The 25,998-nt window shown below is 33.6% G+C and overlaps 3 protein-coding genes across 4 annotated transcripts; 1 reads left to right on the top strand and 2 right to left on the bottom strand.

The window, feature by feature from the left end:
• Window positions 1-11,560: 11,560 nt before the first annotated feature.
• Window positions 11,561-12,230, bottom strand: LOC120077929 (acanthoscurrin-1-like). Its single transcript, XM_039032039.1, has one exon. It carries the CDS (start codon window positions 12,198-12,200, stop codon window positions 11,850-11,852), a length of 351 nt encoding a protein of 116 aa, XP_038887967.1. The 5' UTR covers window positions 12,201-12,230; the 3' UTR covers window positions 11,561-11,849.
• Window positions 12,231-13,573: 1,343 nt separating this feature from the next.
• LOC120077928 lies at window positions 13,574-17,947 on the top strand. Of its 2 annotated transcripts, XM_039032038.1 has the most exons (5): window positions 13,574-13,893; window positions 14,129-14,190; window positions 14,510-14,614; window positions 16,411-16,601; window positions 17,597-17,947. In XM_039032038.1, exons 1-4 carry the CDS (start codon window positions 13,671-13,673, stop codon window positions 16,558-16,560), a joined length of 540 nt encoding a protein of 179 aa, XP_038887966.1. In that variant the 5' UTR covers window positions 13,574-13,670; the 3' UTR covers window positions 16,561-16,601; window positions 17,597-17,947. The 2 variants fall into 2 exon arrangements, with proteins under 2 accessions (XP_038887966.1, XP_038887965.1); XM_039032037.1 differs by lacking the exon at window positions 17,597-17,947 and having other exon boundaries at window positions 16,411-17,007.
• Window positions 17,948-18,728: 781 nt separating this feature from the next.
• LOC120077926 (probable pectate lyase 8) lies at window positions 18,729-24,989 on the bottom strand. The gene is made up of 7 exons (XM_039032036.1): window positions 24,761-24,989; window positions 24,536-24,589; window positions 23,264-23,323; window positions 20,191-20,833; window positions 19,993-20,096; window positions 19,471-19,609; window positions 18,729-19,248 (listed from the first exon to the last, which is right to left on the bottom strand). The coding sequence occupies exons 1-7, from the start codon at window positions 24,826-24,828 to the stop codon at window positions 19,027-19,029; spliced, it is 1,290 nt and encodes a 429-aa protein (XP_038887964.1). The 5' UTR covers window positions 24,829-24,989; the 3' UTR covers window positions 18,729-19,026.
• Between the last annotated feature and the right edge of the window lie 1,009 nt (window positions 24,990-25,998).

Raw genomic sequence — 25,998 nt, 5'->3', positions numbered from 1 at the left:
AGGGATAACTGACCTCCCTTCGGCGGCTTTTGTCCTAAAAGTGTCATTGCGAAACTAGATATCACACGGGGTTCATGTTAGTTTTGCTAAAGCTTTATTGGATGTTGTTTTGTTTTACAATGGGTATTTACATAGAACCTAACATAGGTCAATGTGTTTTTCTTTTCAGCAACTCGTTAGTATTTCCGTTTAAAGCTTTTAAAAATGACCGATTTATTACAGTAGAAAGAATCGTGTGAAACGAATTTCGTGGCAAACGACCTCCATCCCACTACTCTCCAAAAGAAGAGACAAGACAGTAAATATGATTTATTGGTCTTGGAGACATGTCTGGTAGAGAATGATGATTCTGCCTGGATCCTAGATTCAGGTGCTACTAATCATGTCAGTTCCTCTTACCAAGGATTTAGTTCCTAGCAAACGTTGCCACAGGGAGAGATGACTTTTCGAGTCGGTAATGGTGAGGTTATTTCAGCTGTTACTGTAGGTAGGTTGAAGTTATTTGTTGACAAGAAACGTTATCTGTTACTGGATAATATTTTTGTAGTTCCCATATTAAGAGGAACTTAATCTCGGTTTCTTGTCTCGTGGAACAAGGTTATACCATCTTCTTTTCTAAGAATAAAGTGTTTATTTTCAAGAATGGAATGGAGATTGGTTATGGTTCAATGGAAAATAACTTATATGTACTAAGGTCGTTAGTCATAAAAGCCTTGTTTAACACTGAAATGTTTAGTACGACAACAACAGCTAAAAGACCAAAGGTTTCTCCAAAGGAAAACGCCTATCTTTAGCATCTAAGGTTAGGTCACATCAACTTCAATAGAATTGAAAAGTTGGTGAAAAGTGGACTTCTAAAGAGTTTAGAAGAAAACTCCTTACCAGTATCTCGAAGGTAAGATGATCAAACGACCTTTTAGTGGAAAAGGTTACAGAGCCAAGGAAGCCTTGGAGCTTGTACATTCAGACCTCTGTGGTCTGATGAATGTTAGAGCTCGAGGTAGGTATGAATATTTCATCTCTTTTCATAGATGATTATTCAAGGTTTGGGTATCTCTTCCTAATGCAACGTAAGTCTGAAGCTCTTGACAAGCTCAAGGAGTATAAGGCTAAAGTTGAAAACTTGTTAGGTAAGAAGATAAAAACACTACGATCAAATCGTAGTGGAGAGTATATGGACCTCCAATTCCAGAACTATATGATAGAACATGGGATTACGTCCTAACTCTCAGCCCCTGGTACACCTCAGCAAAATGGTGTATCAGAAAGGAGAAACAGAACCTTGTTGGACATGGTTCAATCTATGATGAGTTATGTTCATCTTTCAGACTCGTTTTGGGGTTATGCAGTGTAGACTGCATGTTATATCCTGAATAACGTTCCCTCGAAAAGTGTTTCTGAAACACCTTTTGAGTTATGGAGAGGCCGTAAAGATAGTTTACGCCACTTCAGGATTTGAGGCTGTCTGGCACATATGCTAGTGACTAACCCAAAGAAGTTGGAACCGCATTCGAAGGTTTTCCTCTTTGTGGACTACCCTAAGGAAACGAGAGGAGGATACTTCTATGATCCAAATGAGAACAAAGTGTTTGTTTCTACTAATACTATCTTCTTGGAAGAAGATCACATAAGGGATCATAAACCACGAAGTAAGCTCGTTTTACATGAGATCTCAAGTGAGACTGAGACTACTGAGGGTTCAACAAGAGTTGTTGAATAGGCCGACGGATCAACAAGAGTTGTTGAGGTCGGGACGTCTAGTCAACCAGCTCAAGAGTTGAGACTGCCTCGATGTAGTGGGAGGGTTATGAACCCATCGGATCACTACATGGGTTTGACTGAAGCCCAAAACGTCATTATGAATCAATTGGTATCAGAGTCAAGGTTCTCTGATAATTGTCCAAATTAACAGGATTCTGAATCGAACGATTTTTAAACAGTCGTGGTGGGCTTTCTGCAATTTGTAGTTTAACCATTTTCTACAATTTATGGATGAATGTGATAATTTTCGGGGTTTTTAAATTGCCTTTTGTTAAGCTTTCGGTATTACAAAAGTGTTAATTGTAAAGGCCCTACGTTTTGGGCGAAATTAACTTTGCAATCCAGTCCGTTAATTCAAAAAGTTCGAGTTTCGTCGAAGCGTTCGTGAAGGGGGGTGAAGCCTTCAGCGCATGGCGATGCAGTTCAACAAAGAAGAATTAAGGCATTGATCGGATCGGTGTAGCCTTAGGTAAACGATCGTAGGGATTTTACTAAGTGATCGTTTAGTTTTTTTTAGACAATCGTGTAGTATTTTCTAAATCGATAATTTAGCTAATGCTAAAAGTGAAAGGATGATAACTTGGCTAGAAATACAGTTATTTAGTGTTTTTATTTAAGATATTGCGGCAAAGAGAAGAAAGTTGCGTCGATAGTATAAGAATTGGCTGAGAAATACGAAAAATTTATAAATGTCATAAATGCAACCCACTAACTCACCATTGCGAATGGCGAAAATAGAATGTTTCAGTCTTGTTTTCTAGAAAAATAGGTCATCGCATGGCGTTAATGGCTCGAAGACAAAATGTACAATGCATCTACATCACAATGCGCCCATCAATCAAGACGAAGAGAATGATCAATGCATACAATACAACAATGCGGCGATAGATCGAAGATGTGAAGAGCAACGCAATTCGTGGGCAAATTGTGACAATTGTCAGCTTTTGTCTGTGCAATTCCTGACAGACTGACGGAGGTCGTGGAACAGAAAGGGAATTTCCATTACGCATTGTAAGAATTTACCATATTAGACAGTGGGGAACCACAATTTAGGAAGAGCCAAGGTCTTGCCTATAAATAGCTTCCTCAAATTTCGTGGATACTGATACTGAACGCAGAGAGGCTGGTTCTGAAGAGAACTTTACAGAGTAAATCCGGAGAACTACGAGACAAGGCTGAAAGGTGAAGTTCCGAGCAAAGAATTCTTATAATTTCCCGAAGCTGAAACTTCTATGCGAAAGGTCAATTCCTACCAGGAAAAGAAAGCCTGAGAAGGAAGCTTTCCTCTCCACCACCATCCATACGCTGGTAAGCACAAGTCTCCGATCGGGATCTGTGTAAGACGTCACTCTTTCCATATTTGTTTCTATTCTCAATTCAATCTTCTGCTGTTGATCTTCTTTAATACCTCATTCACTAAACATGTACAAATGCTTATTTAGAATTAAATGTATCATCGTCAAATCGTTATCATCTCCCTGTCTCTTTCCATACATTTAATCATCCAAATTTCTCCAATGATGTGTTCTTAATCCCCGAAGTAAATAAGGCGAGAGAATTAAGCGAGTGAGGTCAATCTGTTCAAGGAATCAAATTAAGTTTACTAAAGCATGCTCGATACGGCATCATCACCTAATGAAGAGCATGAAGTGAAAGATGTTATTTCCGCCTATTGAGAGAAGGTTGGGAGGAATGTGTTTAACTAAAGTGAGAAGGTAATTTTCCCCAAAAGATGGAAATAACCTTAGCATTATCACGTTCAATCTCTGTTTCACCATAGACGTTATTGGGAACACGACCGATCACTAAAAAAGGTGTCGCCAAGGAAAGTGGAACCTTAGTTGTGCCTAACGCGATTGGAACGAACTTGCGATGTTTTATCTTACTCTTTCTCTTTCTGGCTTCAATTCATAAGACCTTACCATCACATTTTTAGATTCTTTTTGTACAACTTCACAAAGCCAATCCTCGACCCCTGTATCCGTATCAATGTATCTTAGTAGTTTAGGAAATTTTTATTTTAATCAACGCAATTTTTTACAACGCATTTACTTTCAATGCAATGTTACTTCAGCGCAGTTTATATTTCTGTCAAATCAATTCTTTATTCTTTTACAAAAACCGGTCGCATATACCACATAAGTATCGCATTTACCAACAACAATCCACGGGTTCGATCTCGAATCATTCTGAGAAACTTGCGTTGGAATTTTAATAAATAAACCTTTTTTGGTTTCAGCATAAGGAAACTAAGTGACAACGTACTACTTACGCATACCTACGAACATATTACTAATCAATGCATACATTTAAAAACATAGTATCCGCACAAAATGTCTTTATCGCAAGCACTTGAGCGCATACAGAGCATCATTATTCATTCATACAGGCAAATAGAATAGATAATTTCAATCCATTTCTATATGCTTTAAAGAACAAATTATTATAAATTTTAAGTCACCAATGGGTAAATTCGTTTACCATATCGCGTGGTGTGGGTTGCGCGAACGCGTAAGGCCCTGGAGATGGGCAATCATAGTGGAGCAAAATCCGATGCTCGTCGTTTAGTTGAAGGTGCGTGTTAGAACCATCGCGTAGTTAGCAAGATTTATCGTTTAAGATACTACCTATGCAAATCGCACATATGCATATGGAGACATAGCTAGCGATCGCTTAGGCGACAGTGCTTCGGCGGCATCGTAGACCTAGAAGATCGCGGAGGCAAAGGCCGTGCGAAGCGTGCTAAGCGATCGTGTACTCAGCTTCATTCGCTTAGTAAAGGTACAAAGCGATCGTGTTGGTAATGGATAAACAATCATTTGGATTTTTCTAGACGATTGTAATAGTAATGCCTAAACGATCGTTTTAAACTCTGGGAGCAGCTGGTAAGCGATACGAGGGTTTTGTTTTATTGTGTAGGACGAATACGCGGGGTGCTTTTGTACACGAATGGATGGTTGAAGAAGCGATGCCTTGGCCGAGCGTTCAAGACCCGGTTCGCCTTGTTTGAACCGGATACTCCTTGTCTTTTGTAAATAGGTAGCTTTCCCGTTTTGTGTTTTAAAGGCAATTTTAACTGGTTCATCAACTTTTATTTCTTATACATGTGAATGTATGTTTGATAGTCAAAGTGTTTGTCATATAGTTAAAACCCACCTTAGGTGTGCTAATTACTTTCATGCATCATGATATTATAAATGTTATAATCAAGCCATGAAGAAATTACTTGAAAGCCATGCGCATGCAATAAATGAAATATAAGAGTTATATTTTGCATGCATTGAAAGAATATCAATGCATCATCCTTTATTATAAATGTTATAGTTAAGGGTGAATGGAAGCAGTCTGTTTATTTCATTGCGGTTTTTGTATAAGTGGTTATAATAATAAAGAAGTAGCAATGAATGGACAATCAATTGAGCATGACATTAGCCTTTATAAGCCACTAGAATGCCCTGCATGTTAGCTTCGCGTTGGGGGTTGTTTCCGTTTATAAGTTTTTATAAAGGAAATTAGACCCTAAAAATCAATTAATTCAGAGTTACATGCGGACTTAGGGTAAACTCAAGTTTTTTTAAAAGAGTTTTAAAATTGGATGAAGAATAGAATTACCTAAGTTCAAACGGTCTAGGTTTAGTAACGGCTAGATTAATCCTTTTTAAAAGCGGTTTAATGGATTTAAATTGGGTTGGAATAAAAGATTAAATTTGTTGTAAACCTAATCTATAAGGGACTTTTGTCTAAAAGGTGGGTTTCTGGCCTAGCTGGGGGTTCTTAGTTGACCCGAAACGGAACACCCCTACCTGGGAACCTACCTGGAAAGGTGAATTAGATAGATTTTTCAATTAAGGCAGCGACGATTTGGTTAAAGATCCGTTAAAAGAAGTTTAAATGGATGATGATCAAAGTTATTTGCAACTATCCAAAGTAAAAGTTATCTCGGGAAAACCTAAAAGTCACTTTAGTTAAATTCCTAAGTTGTTATGATGTATAAGATACATCTAGTGGAGGATTGATGTAAATGAGATTTACATTAAGTACCATGGAATAGAAACAGAACTATGGTTTATATGTTTCATGAGATGAAATATTAAAACTATAGCTTATAAATATAGTATGATAAGTTGGTTATCATTTAATTTATAATAATATTAATTATTAGATAATTAATACTTTTTCTTTTAAATAACCAAATGTAGTGGGTAGTTATTGCATCATGGTAACCGTGAGTATAAAGAAAAGTGGTTTCCTACATTTTTAAGAAAAATAAGTTTTTCATAAAATTTTGAAAAGAATTTTGAGTTTTCTCTCCAGGGAAAAGAAACTCACAGAAGTTGTCAAGTAAATACAGATTTACTAAACGACGGCTAGGCGAGCTAAACGATCGTGCAGGTGCTAGCTAAACAATCGTACAGTGTTTACTAAACAATCGCTGGCCCAAGGTAAACGATCGTGTAGAATCGACCGAGCTAAACGATCGCATAGCTTTTGCTAGACGATCGCATAGTTTTATTTATACGATTGGACATTGACCTATACGATAGGTCTCTGACTTCTCCCACTTGCCCAGTCATGTACACGATCATTGTTCCTCCGCTCGTCTTCCTTACACCAAGTCTGAACAGAGCCCACCCTCTGAAATCTCATACCGAGAATACTAAGGTCGCCTTGTTGGTGGTGTCAGACTCAACTCGACACCGTTGAGATTTTTCGAAGGCCGTTCATGGTGCTGTAAAGGCCGTTCACTGTTGGGGAGGAGTTCATGACCGAGGAGATCGTTGAGGACGAGCGTGAAGTGTTCGTGCTGTGTTCGTACAGTGTTGCGGTCGTGTAGATCGAATGTTCGTGGTTGCTATTGTTCGATCAGAGTGTGCATCGGAGCATGGAGACGCCTCTACCATTGTTAATACAGTTTTTCCCTCTGTACATTTGTTGTTTCATGCTGTAATTTCTCTGTAAATTGTATAACTGCTTGTATTGAAGTCGACTGTAAATGATTTGTTGATTCATGATTGTAATTTGGAATGGCCTTGCTTCCGCTACTCATGGAAATCTCGTTTCCGATTTCCTTCAAAGGTAACTTTGTTGGTGGTGTCCTTGTTCTTGGAGAAGATCGAGATCGCCGATAACGGTGGAAGAGGAAAGCTAGAGGAATCAACAAAGGTAAGTTTTGATTTATTCTCCTTTTCCTCTTTTCTAGCATGCATATGGTTTTGTTTGAATGTTTATCCTACAAATGCATGCTTTATTTTACTATTTTTGTTTCCATAAGAAACGAATATCTAAATGCAAGGTATTCACATGCTTCCGTGGGAATTCGATTCCTTCAATATAAAGCCAAGTGATTACAATTGTTATATTTATCTGTAAATAAATGACAATACAATGATTACAATGATACATGAATAACCTAAATTAGTGAATGATTACTTAGGCTCCCCTAAGCGTGAGACTCTCTAAAACATACATTCCCTCTGAAAGAGTAACATAACATGCAACAAAAGAATTCAAAATCAATAAGCACTTAAACTACATTTAATTTGAGTTTTAAACATGCTACTCATGAAGTTTTCAAAAGAGGGTTTGAACATGACAATACCTTTGTAGTTCTCTTCACGATTTCAACAGAATCTCCACAATGTTGAGCTGGATTCTTCAAATAGACCACCAACAAGATCTTCTCAACTATGCTCAAGAAGGAATGTGTGGTGAAACACTCTAATCAAGCTGAATTGAAGATGAACTAGTGAGTGTGGAGTAGGGTTTCGATTTTGCAGCAGTAAGGATAAAGAACTCAGTCTTCTTCTTAATTTCCATGCATGAAGCTTCATTATATAGACCTTTTTCATGCATTAGAACATGGTTGCATGTAGAGCAGCTCCTACTTAGTGTTAATTGAAGAGTTCATGGTGGAATTTGGTGATAAAACACCATATGTGAAGTTAGTGGATTTTTCCAATTTTTGGGAAAAATCCACTAACTCAAAAACAATTTCAAAAAATTGATTTTTCACTTATATAAACTATTTTATTTAAAATTTAGTTTTATATAATTAATTCAAAATTAATTTAAATAAAACTAATTTAATTAATTTAATATCTTAATATTAAATTAATAAAACATCAATTCCATCAATATGAATTAAATTCATATAATCAATATTTAAATCATAATTTAAATATTAATTGATTCTCCAATCTCGTTTTAATTTCGATTAAATTAAACGTTTTAATTGTATCGTATACAATCAATAGAAAAAACCTAAACTGAATTTGAACATTTCAAATTCATAACCCTAAATTCAAAATTCATCCATTCAATTACTCAATTCATTATTCCAATTTATGATCTAGTAGAGGGACCTATTGAACCTATAGATATGAGCTCCAACGATTTGTAATCAATTGGTTAAACTCTTTAAACAGAATTAATTACTTTTCGTAAACCATCAAGACATACCACTATAGCTTAATAGTTGCACCCTCCTCAGTGTAGATGTATTTCTATCCATGTAAACCATAATCAGTAAGTCGATCCTTCACAGGTTGTTCGTATTTACAATTGAGTCAAAATTATCGTTTACCCCTGTAAATATATCTTGTTCCTTAAGTTTGCACTGACCCTCTAATGAACAATTGATTTATAATACCACTTATGAATCATGTCCCTCTCTATCATGAGAAGGTGGGACCCCAATTGTTCAAGACCTACAATCAGCACTTAAGAGAACAACCTATCTGTTAACCCTGGACCGGGTAAGAGTGAATTTCATCTTGTAGGGCTATGTTCTTAGCTATCTATATGGTCTTATCCCAAAATGGAAGGCTTATTGAGCAGTGTTGTTGGACTACTCTCACCCATGTAGATCAAAGGACAATCCCGAATAAACAGGAGTTCATAGCTAGCTCAGGATTAAGATCGAATTATCCTTGGTTACTTTAGTATGAAATAGTCAGTTTTAATGGTAAACGATCATTATAAAGAAAAGTGACTATTCCGTGGTCCAGTCTTTATGCAAACTCATTGCATAAGATGCTTCCATTCACATGTCTCTACATGAATGATCTATGGATCACATCATTTGTATTATCTATACAAAATGGGCTGCATCCAATAGTGTTACCAGGATGGATACTTATAGACCATTTAGGCTATATTACTATTAACTTGATCTTGTTTATGTCACTACATAAAGTTAAAGTATTCATACTATAACCATGAATATGTTTATTGGATTTTCATAATAGAATGCAATATCAACAACTTTACTGAATAAGATACTCAATAATATGTTATTGATAAATAGAATGTTTAACATGAATTTTATGAATTGCGAGTTCTAAGACATTTCCAACACCCACTAAGAATGAGACTCCCTCTCATCGAGAACTTTTATCTTTCTACTTTCAAATGAAGACCACTCCACTTGTAACACTTACACACCCTAAAGTTTGAGAATCCCTTCTCTTCAAAAATGTAACCCTAAACCTCCCTAAAGCCACGATATATATCCAAGAAATAAAAGGATGAATGAACCGAAAACAAGTCAGTCGAGCTATGAGGAATATTTACCCATAGTTTTCCATATAAGTGAAATACATTCTGTTAGAAATAGCAAAGACATGCTGAAGGACAAAACCATGGGACAGTGTAAGACTCACCTTAAAGACAACTGCCACGACAATCTTAAAAAATATAGAAAACACCAAGTCTCTAACACACCGTGGACAAATAATAAATCTTTATAAAATATTTCCATATATTAAAAAAACTATTTTTTGAAATTTAAAAATAGATGCATTGAATAACTAGTTGGATCATTCAATCTTTTTTTTTCAATCTAAAGATTATTATTCGAAGACTTCTTATATATTTATGGAAAAATTATCTTTTTAGTTCTTGAGTTTTCAAGATAGGAGCATTTGGTCCCTGAATTATTATTTTGGTCAATTTAGTCACTGAATTTTGAAAAATAGATTTAAAAGATCCTTATTATTTTAATTATTTCAAATAACATATTTAGATTGAAAAATAAAAAATATTGTCTCTCTCCTATCACTTCTCATCCTCTCCCTCCCCTCCACCACCGTCCATTCACTCTTTTCTTCAAGTTCAGGCAGCAAACAAGATATTACAACTTTTCATAGTCATCAAAGAGGTGCATGTAAAATTTATATGAAGCTTCTCCCCTTCTTAATTTTCCTTATTTTCTCTCACTACATTTAATGAAGAAAGACGGGATGACTGAGTCGAAATTGGTATGAGTTTGAGAAGTTTAGCCATATTTTCTCACTTTTCTGTAATTTTGGTGAAAAAAATATTGAAAAACTTAATGGATTTAAAGTTGAAATCCTCTTGGGTTTAGTTCTCAATTAATCCTACAAGTTTTCATAAATTCTCTCTTGAATGACTCTGCTTTATTTTCCTCTCTGTTTTTTTTGCAATTTTTCTACATTAGGCTGGGTTAAGATTCACAAGCTTCTGATAAATTTACTGATACTGAAATTTTTTCTGATGCTGAGTCAAAATCTCCATGGTTTTGAGTCTTGATTTTAATCATTTTCGATCAACTTCTTTTTTTCTGCAACTGGGTTGTAATTAATCTTTGAAAGTCTACTTGAGCATGAAGAAGATGAAGGGGAAAGGACTGTGGGAGAGAGAGGAGAGGAGAGAGAAAATATTTTATTTATTTTTAATTTGAATATTTTCTTTTAAAAAAATTACTCAATTAATATAATAAATGAGAATAGGATCTTTTAAACCTATTTTTTAAAATTCAAAAACTAAATTGGCTAAATTGAAATATGGATCAAATGCACCTATTTGTAAAAATCTAGGGACTAAGATGACTAATTAAAGACTCATTACATAACCTTTTTATTTTTTATTTTAAAATATTAAGTTTATAATTAAAATACTACCAATAACCACGTTGTTGAATGAAAATTTTACCAATAACAAATCGTCATGTCATTTCTCATCATAATAACAAACTCACATATTTTGAATTTGAAACTATGTATTTACAAGCTGAAATTTGTTCTAAATTGGAATTGAAAATAAAAATTGGTGAATTTCGATAATATCACATATCTTCATCTTGATCATTCAATCGAATGAGCAAACTTTTTGTTTAATTGAGTCATGATATTTTAATCTCAGATAAAATGAGCTAAAAAATAGGCTATTTTGGCCCAAAAGCTAATCAAGCCCAAATTCCAATTGATTAGACCCAAGGGTCATTCAAGTCCAAGTCATGATCCATGGAAACCCTATAAATGAAGAAGCTTCTCTTCATTTGAGAGGGGTTTAGAAAATTGATAATTTAAAGCACAATTTCTAGAGGATCATAAACGTTTTGAAGCTCTTGAAGACCATGTATAAACTCTTGAGGATTGAAGACTCTTCGAAGACCAAATACGCTTTGGAGGTCCAAAGACTTAAAGACTTAAAAGACTTTGAAGATCGAAAGGCTTTGAATACAAAAATTTTCTTTGAAGTCTTGCATAAAGTAGAACAAATTAGATGATAAATATTAATTGTAAAACAACCAAATATTCAAGTTCTCTCTTAACGTATTAAATTTCTCTGTTGAGAGATCTCATGCATGTGAATATAGTCTAATTTTTTTTTTTTTTTTGTGTGTTCGTTGTATTAAAAAATATTTTTAATTTACTTAAGTGCTTTTTTTTTTTTTTTTTTTTGTAAAAGATACAATTAAAAGAAGGCATATTTTATACTTTATTTTTTCAACTTATTATTTTAGTTTTTTATTCCATTGACAATTGAAAGGGCAAAATGATAAAGAGAGAATATTATTCCTATACTTAAAACGGATAAATAGGTGCATTTGGTCTATATTATTCTTATTCGGAGGGAACAAAAATAGATATTATTCCTACACTTAAAACGAGTAGCACCGAAATCTTCTTCACACAAACATCCTTGCCAACAAGATATAGTTAACTAAATTCATGAAACAAACAAACATGCATTACTTACCTTTAATTATAATCCTAGCTAGAGGTCCCAAACATTACAAAATACATCAAAACGCACCAAATTTATAGAACCCCTCTAAGTTTAGTTCAAGGAAGTTTAACAAATCCACCACCACCGCCAATCCCGCCGATCACGCCACCGCCAATTCCGCCACCAATGCCACCGATACCAACCCCACCAACGCCACCAATGCCGCCGCCAAGCCCCCCTAAGCCACCGCCCCCTCCGAGTCCTCCCCCGCCGATACCGCCACCGCCTCCGAAGGGGAGTCCACTATCACCAATGCCACCAATACCACCGATCCCACCATAGTTGAGGAAGTTCTTTTGGTCATTGAGGCCTTTTCCAGCCTCATTGGGGGCAGTTCTTGCAGCAACATGGACCGCAAATGCAGCCATAGCCATAACCAACATCAAATTAAGCTTATAATTTGCCATTTCAAGGCCTCTTTGTGTGGTGAAATGATATCAAATTTGTGTGCCTTTTTAAAGGGCAAAGATGACGGTGGACTGTTGGGGGAAATTGAATAGGCAACCCAATTTAGTTAATGCTATGGCATTAGATCCATTGTGAATTCAGGTTTTGAGTAACATGAACCTCATGAATATCTTAACTCTTATTTTAGTTGTTGTTGCCATTTTTATTTCCTTCATGAATTCCTTGTTCTTTACTACATTCACAATATCCCTTTGAAATAAAATATCTTAGACTTGTACGTCTTATTTCGATGAATTGAATGGTTTAATATTGAAATAAAAGGATTTTTGTTGATATTTTTTTGCTTACTCTTGATATTTCAATTGAGTGTCAAAATCAATAACAATTGGTTTAAATACTACCTTCCTTGTACTTTTGATTTTAGTTAATTTAGTTCTTGTTGGTTCTAAACTTTCAATTTAGTTAATTTTGGTATATATACTTTCAAAAACTTCATTTTGGCTCTTACACTTTCAACTTTGGTTCATTTTGGTTTATATACTTTTAAGAAATTGTCATTTTGGTCCCTTAAAATTTTAAATAAATATGGAACTAAAAGGACTAAAAATATCACTTTTTAGAAGTAAAAAAGAACCAAAGTTGAAATTAAAATGACCAAAATAGTATTTAAACCTTAAATGACTTAGTATTATTAGGCCATGTGAAAAGGTAAAAAATAGACTTTTGAAATAATGACTTCAAACGATATGATGATCGCCTACCTAAAATATTAAAATCTTACGTCTTTTTTTCTTTTTTTTTTTTTTTTTGGAACCTTTAAAATCTTACGTCTTTTGTTGAAAGAAGCCATAGTAATTTTGATTATCCTTGTTGAGTGACATAATTGCATGTCTAAATATGTTAACAAAACAATAATTTAGGCCACTTTTAGTAACCATTTCGTTTTTTGTTTTTGTTTTTCTTAAAATAAGTCTATCGACATTATGTCCACCTCTAAATTTCGTCATTTATTATCTACTTGTACCATTAGTTTAAAAAACAAGTCAAAATTTAAAAACTAAAAAGTAGTTTTTAAAAATTTGTTTTTGTTTTTGTTTTTTAAATTTGATTAAGTAATCAACCATTTTACTTAGAGAGATGCAAGTCATTATAGAAAATGGGAGAAAATGGACTATTTTTAAAAATAAAAAATAAAAAATAAAATATTTACCAAACGGAGCCTTAATGATCCGATCTTAGGTATATTTTGCCATTTAATATAAAATTTTCCCCTCTAAAAAGTGGTAGATTTGGGCTTGGCTTTCTTAAGGATGGGCCCAAATAAAATGGCTTGAAAAGCCCAAACTTGGCATTTGGGTGGTCCCTTTCTTCCTGAGGCTGAGAATTTGTGTTCCGTGAGCTTCTATCGAAGGAAGCCTCACCTTCTTCCTCTATTCAATTCCACCATCGTTTCATAATCATCCATTTTAATGGCTTCTTCATGTTTATTTCACAATTTTCCTTCAATTTCTGCACACCCTTTAACTCGCCATAGAAATACACCCATTTCCCTCCATTCCCAGTTCCTCCCTTCGAATTCCTTAAAACTCAAAAAACAATCTTTCCTCTTAAATCCAAAAATTGGGAAGCTAAGAACTCGAGGGTCTCCTTCTTTCACTCTTGTGTATGCTGCTCAGAACAATTTCTTGAGAGGTTGGCTTTCTTTCTTTTCTTGTTTCCAATGGGTTGTTTAGAATTTCAATTCGTTCTTGGGGAAATGGTTAAGTGAGTTGGAATTGAAGTGGTTGAGTTGCTTTAACTAAAGGGTTTTCTTTAGAATTTGTTAAAGTTTCCATGTTATTGTACATTTGTTATTTTTGTACTCCATTATTATGTTTAATAATGACATTGTGAAGTTTTAATTCTGTTGACAAATGCTGTGAAACAGTATTTCAGACAGTTTGGAAGGTCGGGAAGGATGGAATTGAGGCAGGGACAGACCTATTACCGGTAGGTTTTACTCTTCGATATCGATGGCTTCCTCTTTTGAATCTTATTATGGCATGCTTAGGAGTGATTTTGAAAGGGTGAAAATTACATTTGCCGTGTTTAATGATTCAAATATACTTGATTTTACATTTTTAAATGCGGTTTTTACATCGATTTCGAATGGTTATAAGATAGCTTAGTGATTTTGAACTTGACATAAGTGATTTAAATCAATCCCAAATATGTTTTCAAATGTTGATAGTTTTTCAGGAGCAAGAAAAAGGTATTGGAGAACAAGGCACAGAAAAACTAATTGTCTGTTTTGTGGCCTTATTTGTAGGACTCTGTACCAAGACCAATTGCAAGGATATCTGTTGGAATGGTTGCATTAACAATTGGACTCTTTTTGTTCAAGTCAATCTTGTCTACAGCCTTATTTGTGCTGGTATTACTTACTCTTACTATCACTTACTTATGGACTACAGTTTTTTTTTTTTTTTCCGGCCACTGTATATATGTTTGTTTACTAGATTCTGAGTATCTCAGTCTACTTGGAAGTTTGTTCTAATTTCTTCAAGTATCTTCAGTTTTATAAAAAAGATTTAGGGAGTGTTTGGGGCACTGAATTGGTTATAGTAAGTAGTTATTATAATTTGTAGGTTATAATAGTCTGTGTTTGGGATACATATTATTTTAATCTGGGTTATAATAGTATGTGTTTGGGGTGCAAACTATGTTAGTTTGGGTAGGAAATAATAAACACTTTCACAAAGAGGGAAAGAGAGGATGAGTAGGAAATAGTAAATACTATAACAAAGAGGGGTTTGAAATATCAATATTGTAGTTAATTCTATGTTATAATTAGAGGGCATACATTGAGTGGGATATAATAGCCCACCCCACTCCACCCACTTGAAATTGGGGGCCCAAACATCCTCTTAGTTGTTTTTGTTGTAACTCCAATTGTCTGTAGTTGTAATCTAATCTTTTCCCTGCTTCATCAACTTGACATAACTGGAAAAGTGGTGAAAAACTAATTTTTTCTGTCAACGTTCTTTCTACCTATACAAAACCGCCTATTCCTTTTCTTCCAAATCACGCCAGATGCATAATTAATTAATTATTATTATTTTTTTATTCATGGACCTTGCTCTGTTTTTAAATATTACTGGCAGGGTTAACAAATAATGTTACATAGAAATTTATCATGCTACTGTACTACCAGAATATGTTCCCTTATTCTTGGAAAAGAGACCAATTGCAGTTTGGTAAATGTTATCCATGATGTTCCTGGAAACTTAAACTGTTTGTAATTGGGATCATGTGAATACCTATGGGTTGACTTACACAAATTGAACAAAATCTCAAAAAAAAAAAAAATAGATGAACATGCAAAAAGACATGACATCTATTAGGACGTAACTGGGTGAAAGTTTTCTTTTAGGTATACAGATGAAGCACAAACATGGAAACAACACGATATGGACACGTCGACACATCAAGTTCTAAAAAAGTAGGACATGGACACGTTGAAAATACATTTTCTATATATATATATTAATACTTCTCTATAGATTTTGAAAACAACCTTTTAAAAACTATTCTTTTTAGTTTTCAGAAGTTAGCATAGATTTTGAAAACACCCCTAAAATGTAGATACAAGACAAGACCAAAAAAAAAAAAAGAAAAAAGACAAACCATATGTGGGAGAAGTGTTGATAAGCTTCATTTCTAAAAAGAACAAAAACAAAAATCAAATGGTTATCAAAGGGTTCCTAGTTGTGTTATCATTCAGCAATACCATGCTAATAATTCTTACACCCTTATAGCACAATGCTTCACCACCCAACTAGAACCTTCGGTTTTACATACGAATTTGACAATCAGCATGTTCTTCTTGATTAAGACTGTATTTTGGGTCTCTATCAAGTGATGGAATGAACAAAGAAAAATGGTATATTGCATCTCTTAACATTTATCTGTAGAAGGTCTTCTGCACTTGATTTTTAGTTTCATATCAAGTATAGGATGATCAATCATTTGCAGCTTGTGGTCGTTAATGAACATTATAGCCATTGATTCATTTTATTTTTTGTCAGGTAGTCTTTAAATCCAGTTGCAAAATGAATATCTTTAATTGTTTTTCAATTGCCTGATCATGGAACTGTTTCTCATCGAAGTTGTCAATCTTGCAATCAATTAAATTGTGCAAACTTACTGAAAAAAGGATTGTGAATGCAGGCTATGATGGGAGCAATTTATTTCATATTTATAGCGTTGAATAAAGATGAAGGCCCAAGAGGAGATGGAGGCTCCTCCTCCTCCTCCTCCCCAACCTCTACAGAAGAGACTCTTGAAGAAGCTAGAAGAATAATGGAGAAGTACAAGTAGCAACACCTGCTGAAAGCCAGTGTCAAATACTAAGGAATTTGGTATAATCATTCCCCATAAATTGTCAAATATCATCACCCTAGTCCTGCTCCCCACCTGGATATGAAGTTAATATTAGTCAACATGATTAATGTTGCTTCAAAATCCATACAATCTAAGCTGACTGCTTTATGATTTTTTGGGGTCACTTGACCGTTCAAGAATTGCTATATGTGCTCGTATCTTATCCAATTGGAAGTTGTAAATACCATGAATTTGAGGAGCACAAGCATAACGAACACACTGCTCTCTTTGTAATTAAGATGCAAAGCTATATTTTTCTGGGCCATACACCATGACCCATTTTATCTGCTGAGGCAATGTTCCGTATATTACATTTTTGTAATTATTTTGATGTTTGAACTCTATCCATTGATATGCTTGGTGAAGATTTAGATTTATCTTCAATTTAGTTGCTGAAGTCTAAATTTATTGTTTTCCTATGTGACTCTGATTCATGATGTAACAATCCCTTTTTATAAATTTGTAATAGAGGTTACAAGTTAGTTGGGTGTCGTAACCATGCCCATATGCAAAAGTATGAGGTTTTGAATGAGGTAGGGACCTCTTTTGTATACTGCTAGTATTAAGAAAAAATAGGTATACGAAACGAGTTAGGGTTGCTCAGTTTGGTGAGGAGAGAAGGCCTCTTGAAGGCTTGTGAGCTTGTAAGTTTTCCTTTCCCTATCAATATCGCATTTTTTAGCAAAGCCTCAATCATATTTTGAAGACAAAATCCCACTTATAATAAAGCTTTAACAAGTGGGTTTGACTTTGAAACTCATATGAAGCTGTAGTTTGAAGCTCTCAATCGTAGACTTCATACATATACTTAATGTAAACTTGCATTAACCTTGATGCCTACTCATATAATATTATTGCCTAGCTAATCAGTTTTTTAATTAATTTTGATGGTGATGATTAGATAACTTAGAGAACTTATTAAGTTGCAAAATATCTTGTCTTCCTGATTCCTTTCTTTTCATTCATTATACAGAATGAAGACCATGAGGGCATGGTACAGCTATAGCGCAGTGCCTCTTCTAAGTTCACATGGGCAAAAGATGACAACTCAAGTGAAGCTCATAATTGCAACATGGGTGGTTTAAACAAACTAGTTGGCAAGGAAAAACGACATTGTTTTAATAGGTATAAGAAATGGACACATGACTACAGGCCCTCTAAACACCACGTGTCCACAGTGCAGGTTGTAGCATGTCATTTATTCATGAATTATTGTGGGAAAATCTTTATTTCAGGCTCATTCTGTTCATTAATTATTGAGGGAAAATCTTTACCTCAGGCTTATTCTGTTCATTTATGATTTGAAGTTCATGAATGCCTCTAATGATCACTTTTTACACAAATGTAAAGGGATGAAATTGGAGACAGTAGAAAATAGCTTAGTATTTCACTAGAGGTACCCAATTAAGAAAAGATATTAGACAAGGTTACCTCGTTAGGATTACATTTCTTGTTACTAATTGCTCAGCCTCAGATTGAGTTTTAGTTTCAAGACGATGATATGTGTTTGACGGTCTTGAATCTATTATTCGACACTCCGAACTACTAAGTACAGAATCTCGCTAATTGGTCAGTGAGTCGGAGCCCAGAGGCGACGTGCCCTAGTGGGGCTTCGGGGGCAACACCTCCGAAACCTAATTTGTATTCGTATTTATGTTGTTTACAATTTTAGTTCAAGGATTTAAAAAGGTACACTATATAAACTCTCTAACTATACTGACACCTTTGAATTTGGATTATCAGATATTTCTTTCTAATAAAATATGATCTCTCCCTCTATTTGTGGATGTAGCTAACACACTCCACGAACATCTATGTCAATTTCTCTACTGTTTATGTTTTTTGTTTTTCTTTGATTGTTGATTTCATAACAATATGACAATTTCAAATGTCTCTTGTGGGTTATTGTGAATCATCTTAGACTAGAAGTGTTCTAGAAATGGTTTCAAAACTGCTTTTTTATTTTTTTATCCCTTTGTGAAGCTTATGAAAAAATAGCTTTGAACTGAGAAAGAATCTTGATGTAGAGTAAGGACGAGTCTTTCACTTTAGCTTTACGTTCATTGTTTAATTATCATAATCCTTCCCATTTGCCATAAGCTGAATTTCCAAGTAGTGTTGTCAAAAGATAGAATGATATGAATATTACAACATTTGGCATTAACATGTAACTGAAGAAAAATGTACAGTTTCCAATTCTTGATTGGGACAAGTACAAAGTTGGGGGGGTTGTAAATAGAATGGATGGCTCAAACTCATTGGGAATAATGCTATAACTATAACAATCATAGGGAAGAAGAAAATGAGTAAATAGTTTTCTTCTTCCTTTAAATGTTCAGATTTTTTTTTCCTTCTTCATTCCTTTTTCCTTTTTATATATCTTATTTTAACTGTGACTTGAAATTAACAACGGAATCCCCTACGACAAGAAAGGGCACCTGCATTTGAAGTAATGGAACCCACCAAGGAAGAGGATTTAGCTCCTAAGCTTGAGGCTCTTGCATAACTGGCTGCTGCACCAGCTCCTGATGGAGTGAAATAGGCTCCATTTAGCATAAGATCTCCCTCTGATCTCCAATTCCAGTGCTTCCATACACCATTATACGTGTCAACTCTCTTTGTGACCTTCACAACACATTTACAATTAGAACTAATGAGCCATTATTTCTTATAAGTTTGCAGGAGCGGAAGATCAAATCATTGACCATTAGTATGGTAATTCTTTGTGTCTTATTAATTGAGCTATACTTGGATTGTAATCATTGTTTATGAGTTATAACCATTATATTAATCATATTTTTCTACTGTTCCAAACAGGATTGAGATCTAGAGAGAGAGGAAAGATACCTCTTTGGCAAAAGGGTTGGCAGGGGCAAGATATCTGTTGCCTTGGCTATTAATGGTGGGATCAGCACTTCCACCGATGGCATACATTACCCAGTGAGTATAGTCATTGTTTACTACATGGAAATACCCATGTCTACACCTGCAACATTAAATGATTGGGTCCCAACGGTTAATTTTTGGTGAATTATAAGTTTAGTCTTGAACTTTTAAGTTTGTGTTTAATTGGTTCAGAACTATCAATTTTGTATCTACTAGGTCTCTGAACTTTAAAAAGAACTAATGAGTCTCTAATAGGTTTCGGATATGTTTGAAACTTCTTAAATTCAATGTCTAAGGGAACTTTAAACTTTCAATGAACTATTTGACACAAAATTGAAAGTTGAAGGATCTATGTAAGATTTTTGAGAGTTTAGGAACCAAATAGAAGTAATGGACTAGATACTTTTTTTACAAGTTTGAGCATGTAAAATCAATTAGGAAAGAGAGAGAAGAAGAGAAGGGAAGGGAAGAGAAGAGGAGTACCTTGGCATTCTTTGGATGAGACCTTCACCAAAATGGTTATAAGCAATGGTGACTTGCATTTGCTTGTCTCTTACATAAGAGTCACTATGACCCAAGAGCATCACCTATTATGATTCTCAGCCAATTTCAGACTAAATTCCAATTTGTGATTCACATGCATTTGTTGGATCATTGGACAAAAGTGTAGTAAGCTTTTACCTCATTGTGGTGGGTGAAGTAGTTGTTAGAAATTGTGATGGCAGTTGATCCCATGACAGCATCAATGAGCCCATCAGCACAGGTGGAAAGAGAATTATGGTCAATCCAAATATGACTTGATCCAAAAATGGAAATGCCATCACCATCAGCCATTGTCCTCCATCCATAATGACTTGGGGAGCTTCGAACCATGGCGTTCCCCGTTGGCTTGCAGTCGTGAATATGCAAACCGTGAATAATGACATTGGTTATGAATTGGATTGTAATACAAGCTCCATAAGCAATATGGACATTAGCACCACGGCCATCAATTGTCTTAAAACTGTTCATGATGAGTTCTTGCTTTAGAGTGATAACCATATCTCTTTTGAATACAATCCACAATGGCCTGTCTTGAATCACAGCATGGCGAAGAGTTCCTGGTCTGGGATTGACGGGATCGTCATCACCAGGATCGGAGACGACGTAGTATCGCCCATCACGGCCACCAACTGCATTACGACCAAACCCGATCCCGCAGTTGGCCAGGTGCTTTCGTCGCAGTTGCCAACGTGGATCACAACGCCAACAATCATCAATTGGATTTCCTGTTCCACAAGAGAAGAACCCCAAATTCCTCCTTTCTGTGCTATTGCGAATTCTCCTGTGAGATATTACCAAACGTTACTAATCAATTACTACACATATCATAGCTCAACGGGTTAAGACATATTTTTAAAGCTTATTTATCCCACATTTAATGAGTTAGGTGGATACGGATCATACGGAAAAGGGTCGATTATTAAAAGTTGTAAAATTCGCTGGGGAAATTTAATGCTACAGATGAAACAGAGAGCAATTTCATTCTTTTTTCCCTTATTTGACTAGAATTTGATGTGTTGGTGAAGGTGTCTTTAAATGCAGAGGTAGCCTCATTTATTGATTAGTATATGGTTTCTGCAAGCTAGGCAGCTGCCGCCTGCATGATTTCCCCAATAAATACAACAGAAAAAGAAATAGAATAAATTACAAGTTTTTCACGACTTTCGTATTTAATACATTGTCAAAATTAAGAGTGTCTAATAAGTCTCTAAACTTACAATTTTGTATCTAACAAATAATCTTATACATGTTAAACATTTTTAAATTAACGAAATAGAAATTTTTTAAAGACTTATTAGATAGAAAAATGAAAATTATTAAGTATATTTCAAGTTTAGAAACCTATAAGATATAAAAGTGAAGATTTAGAATTCTATAACAAATTTTTTGAAGTTTGAGGGCCTATTTAACACAATTCTTTAAGTTAAGAGACTAGACTTATAATTTAATTAAAAAGAAAAATGAGATATCTAGTGAGGAAACCAGATCTGAGAACATGATTTTGAAAGGCAAACGACATGAATATTTATAGGTCATTATTCTTCTTCAACTATAGTGATTTCTTTAATAAATGTCTAGTGTGGGACTCACGCAATGAAATGACATTACATTGCCAATATAAATACATTTGATTTCTTTTTTTAAAAAAAAAGTATTGTAATTAAAGTGTGAGGTGAGAGAATCAAACCTCAAATATCGAGATCGATAGTATGAGTACTATGCCAGTTGAGCTACGCTCTTGTTGGCAATACACATATTTGACTTCAAAGCAAATATCACGACATTGATTGATTAGCCTTTTAGAAGTAATTGACAACAATGGAAAGAGAGGGATTGGAATCCTCGATGAAAGATTGACATAATATTGTCTACTTTGGACACAAGTTCGTGATTTTGTTTCCTTTATTTTCCACTCAAAGAATCTCTCTTTTTCTTTTAGTCGATATAAGACTTTAGTCACATCCCTAATCGAACCGAACCGATTGGAAAGGGAGAAAAGGGAATGGCCTTTTTTGAGGAATGAAATAAGGAGATGCTTTTGGGCAATGGAGATATAAAGTGATGCATCTTAGACAGAGGGATGAGGGGTAATACAAAATCTGGCTTGTTCTTTCTTTCTCTCTTAAAAAAAAAAGGATTTTTATGCTTATTTTTCCATATTTTGGATAAGGGAAGAGACAAGAATTAAATTATGAGCGTGACAGGTGGATCTCGCCACATGGGCATGTGTGAAAGAGATTGAAATTGCAGTAGCAAAGAACGTGTTGCTTGGGTCCCTCCCAATCATATTCTAATATAAAATTTTATAACACTAATTTCCTCCTCCACACTACGTTATTAGAAAGAAAAAAAAAAGTTCCATACTATAGTAAATATTCTCAACTTTGTCGTTTGTTTAAAAAATATTTTTATATTTTTTTATATAATTTAGCACCAAAATGATGTCACAGTAACCTAAAATGAAAAATTGCAGCATCAAACTATTTTAGGTTATCGCTAGTTGCTTTATCGTTTCAAGTCTCGATTTCTATTTTGAATTCTATTGGATTTTTATTTCAATTGTAATTTTGGAACATTTATGAAAGTTCACAAATATATATTTTAAAGAGTAAAATCTAGAGGTGTTTTCTCTAGTTTAGTTTCAAAATAAAAGGATGTGCTATTAAATTTTTTTAAAAAAAACTAAATTAGGATAGTAGTAATTGACATACACTCTCTCCCTTGAGATGCAATCTCTCATCTCAATCGTGATTATTATACATATACTCAACAAAAATCACAAATTTACCTTCAAATCTCAATTACATATGAAAATCTAATGGCAATTAAAAACGTACTAGAAAGATCAAAGATAATATTATAACAAAGAGTATTTTTCTAGTAACTAATAATCAGTTTAATAATAAAGAATTTTAAGTGTACTCTTCATTAAATTCGTGGATATATTAATTAATAATTTAAATTTCCACTCTCTTCGACTCCATTTATTACTAGTAAAAGAAACGTCAATTCGAAGTCTTCTTCAATACTTAAAAAAATGATGTTTCCTTATTCTAATATTCATTACATTTCCATCAAAAACTTAACATATTTGGAGTGAAAAAAGGCACATGCTAATCAAAAGCAAATTCTATTTTTATTATTATTAATCATTTTTAATTCTTCATTTCGCCCTATTAATAAATATCAAAGAAAGAGACAGGAATCTTACGAATCAACCATTGATGCAATTTCCTCTGGATTATCAACAGCATGCTCATTCTTAATATACCTGAAAATTTTCAATTAAACAAACGTTTGTTAAAAATTAAAACATTTAATTACATAATTAAAATATATCAATATACTTATTAAAAAAAATTTAACAATAATATTAAGCTCTTGGTCGGTGGAAGGGTGTTCCATATGTTTTTAATATTTTGTTATTTCTCAAATTTTGAGCTGATTTTCCCATTAATGAATTATTTTATTTTATTAAAAGTTAGATTCAAAACTTTACTTTATATTTGTTTAGTAATTTAATTCAGAAAATGTGAAAAAAGGCAAGTTTTACGCGTGGAAGAGAAAATGGCCATTGACCAAAAGGTCCAAAATTAGGCGAGAGTTGAAATGGAATGTTCAAGGGCAAAATGGTCATTAAAAAAGAGTCAAAGACGGTAATTAATACGGAGTGCGACACTGTGTGTGACCCCTTTTTTGTTTTTAATCCACGGTAAAATAAATGAACGGCCCAGATTTTCCCGATCCGATCTTAAAATTGCATTCTCTGAACCGTTTGATATATCCAACGGCCTAAATTACGCTTTAGGCCTACATATCAAATTTAATGTAAGAAAATGTATCAACATTTTATTCATGAAACACAGAAATAAGCTTGAAAATATTATTCATGTGAATATAATATCAAGAATTAACCATTTAAGAAAAATATTTATTTATTAATTTAAATCTACATTTTTTTTCAAAATAGTAATACTTGAATAGCTCCCCAAATAAATATAGTTCAACTGACATCAAATATATATTATCAATTTCGAGATCTCGATCTCTCAAATCCGCATATTGTCAAAGAAAAACTTAAAATAATCATCTCCGTACATTCCTTTAAGAAAAGTATATAAAAATATATTTTTTATTAAAGAAAGTTTGTCACGTGACAACTTTTTTTCAAATCTGGAGGTCGATAATATAACACTATACGAGTTGAGCTATTTGCATTTCAATACTAAGATCTTGTATAAAAGACCCAAAATTTACCTTTCCAAATCACGTTTGGCCCAAATTTTAAAAAGAATAAAGAATAACATTTGGTTGTTGTCACGAATACCAGAATAAAATGTTATACACCCTCGTTTTCAAAATTAATACCGAACAAAAAATTACATATTCTCATTTTCAAAACTTGATCCAACGGGCCATAAAATTTGAGTTATCCGTAAAAAATCTGAAAAAACAGAGAGAATGTGTAGTTAGTGAAACTTACTGGTCCGCCATTGACGAAGAATTGAAGCTCTGCAATCTCTCATCTCCAGCAAAACTATCAGCAATGTGAAGAGAAATACAGAAAATAAGAACAATGAAGATCATGTTTCCGATAGTAACGCCGTCGTCGCCGGCGGAAGGCGACGACATTATTAATTCCGGAAAATAGCAGAGGAAGGAGGCGAGATTTGATGAAATGAGATTGAGGAAGCAATTAATTAATTACCTGGATTGAACGAAGAAGATGATGAGAAGAAGAAGGAAGAGGATTGAAGAAGCGGTGGAAACCGCCATTATTGATGTTTCTGAAGCTTTTTTTGTTTTTGTTTTTGCTTCTCAGTAGTGTTATTCTGTATTTATCTCTCTGAATTGAATTCTCTCTCTTGATCTATGAGATTTGTGGGAGAGATAAATGTGAGTAGTTGTGAAACCAAAGAGAAAGAATTGAATGGGAAGCAAAATTGAGATGGAGAATCTCTTTTTATAGGCCCCCTCAACTTTTTTCTAATTTTTTTTCCCTTTTTTTAATTAAAATATCATTTTAGTATTTATTTCATTCCATTTCATTAGCTCAACTTTAAAAATTATTCCATTTTATTCCATGTATTTTAATAAAATTCTACTATCAATGAGTGATAGATCGCGATAGATTTCTATTCGTATCAAAGATAGATATTTATTCCAGTCACAATCTATTACTAACCGATAGTGACATTTTGTAAAACCTACAAATATTTTCAATAATTTTACCATTTAAAAAAATTACCCTAAATTTTATTCGTCTGAGTTAATTTTTATCGAAAGTAGTTAAATAATAATAATAATAATAGACAAAGACATTTTTAGTCCCTAGGTTTTCGATCTAGTTTCTATTTGGTTTCTAAATTTCAAAACATTATAGTTTTAGCTAAGTTTGATTTCAATTTTAGTTTTAAATTTCAAAATGTTACACTTTTTAGTTTCATTTCAGTTTGTTCCATTTATTTCAATATTTATACTTTTAATCTCGATTTTTTTATTAAATATTCACCTTTAATTTGTCGTTAATATCTATTAATTAATTTGAAATAATTATAAAGTGAAAATTTGAAATTAATTTCAACACAGATGAAAAAAATAAAGAAACTTAATTAATTATAGATCTAGTATTTATTGAAAAATCAAAGTTGAGAGTATAAATCTTGAAACGTAAGGACCAAATTGAAACATAATTCAAACTTTGAATTCAGTATTTTAGAGTATGATTACCCAAAGTTGATTAAATAAAAAGGATAATAATTTAATAGAAAGAAATATACTATATAAATATATTTTCACAATTTGCAAATTAAAGTTAATGTTAACTATGATTAAATTTTTTAGACAATGTTAACAAAAACTAACTATATTTGTAGAATCTAAGTTTGGAAATAGTCATTTTAACTAAAGTATCTGTTTGGAAAATGACAAAGTGTGATTTTTTGA

Source organism: Benincasa hispida, chromosome 5 (genome assembly GCF_009727055.1).
Source record: "Benincasa hispida cultivar B227 chromosome 5, ASM972705v1, whole genome shotgun sequence".
NCBI lineage: Eukaryota > Viridiplantae > Streptophyta > Magnoliopsida > Cucurbitales > Cucurbitaceae > Benincasa > Benincasa hispida.
Note: the sequence above shows the minus strand (reverse complement) of the source record. Positions and strands in the feature narration are given on the sequence as shown.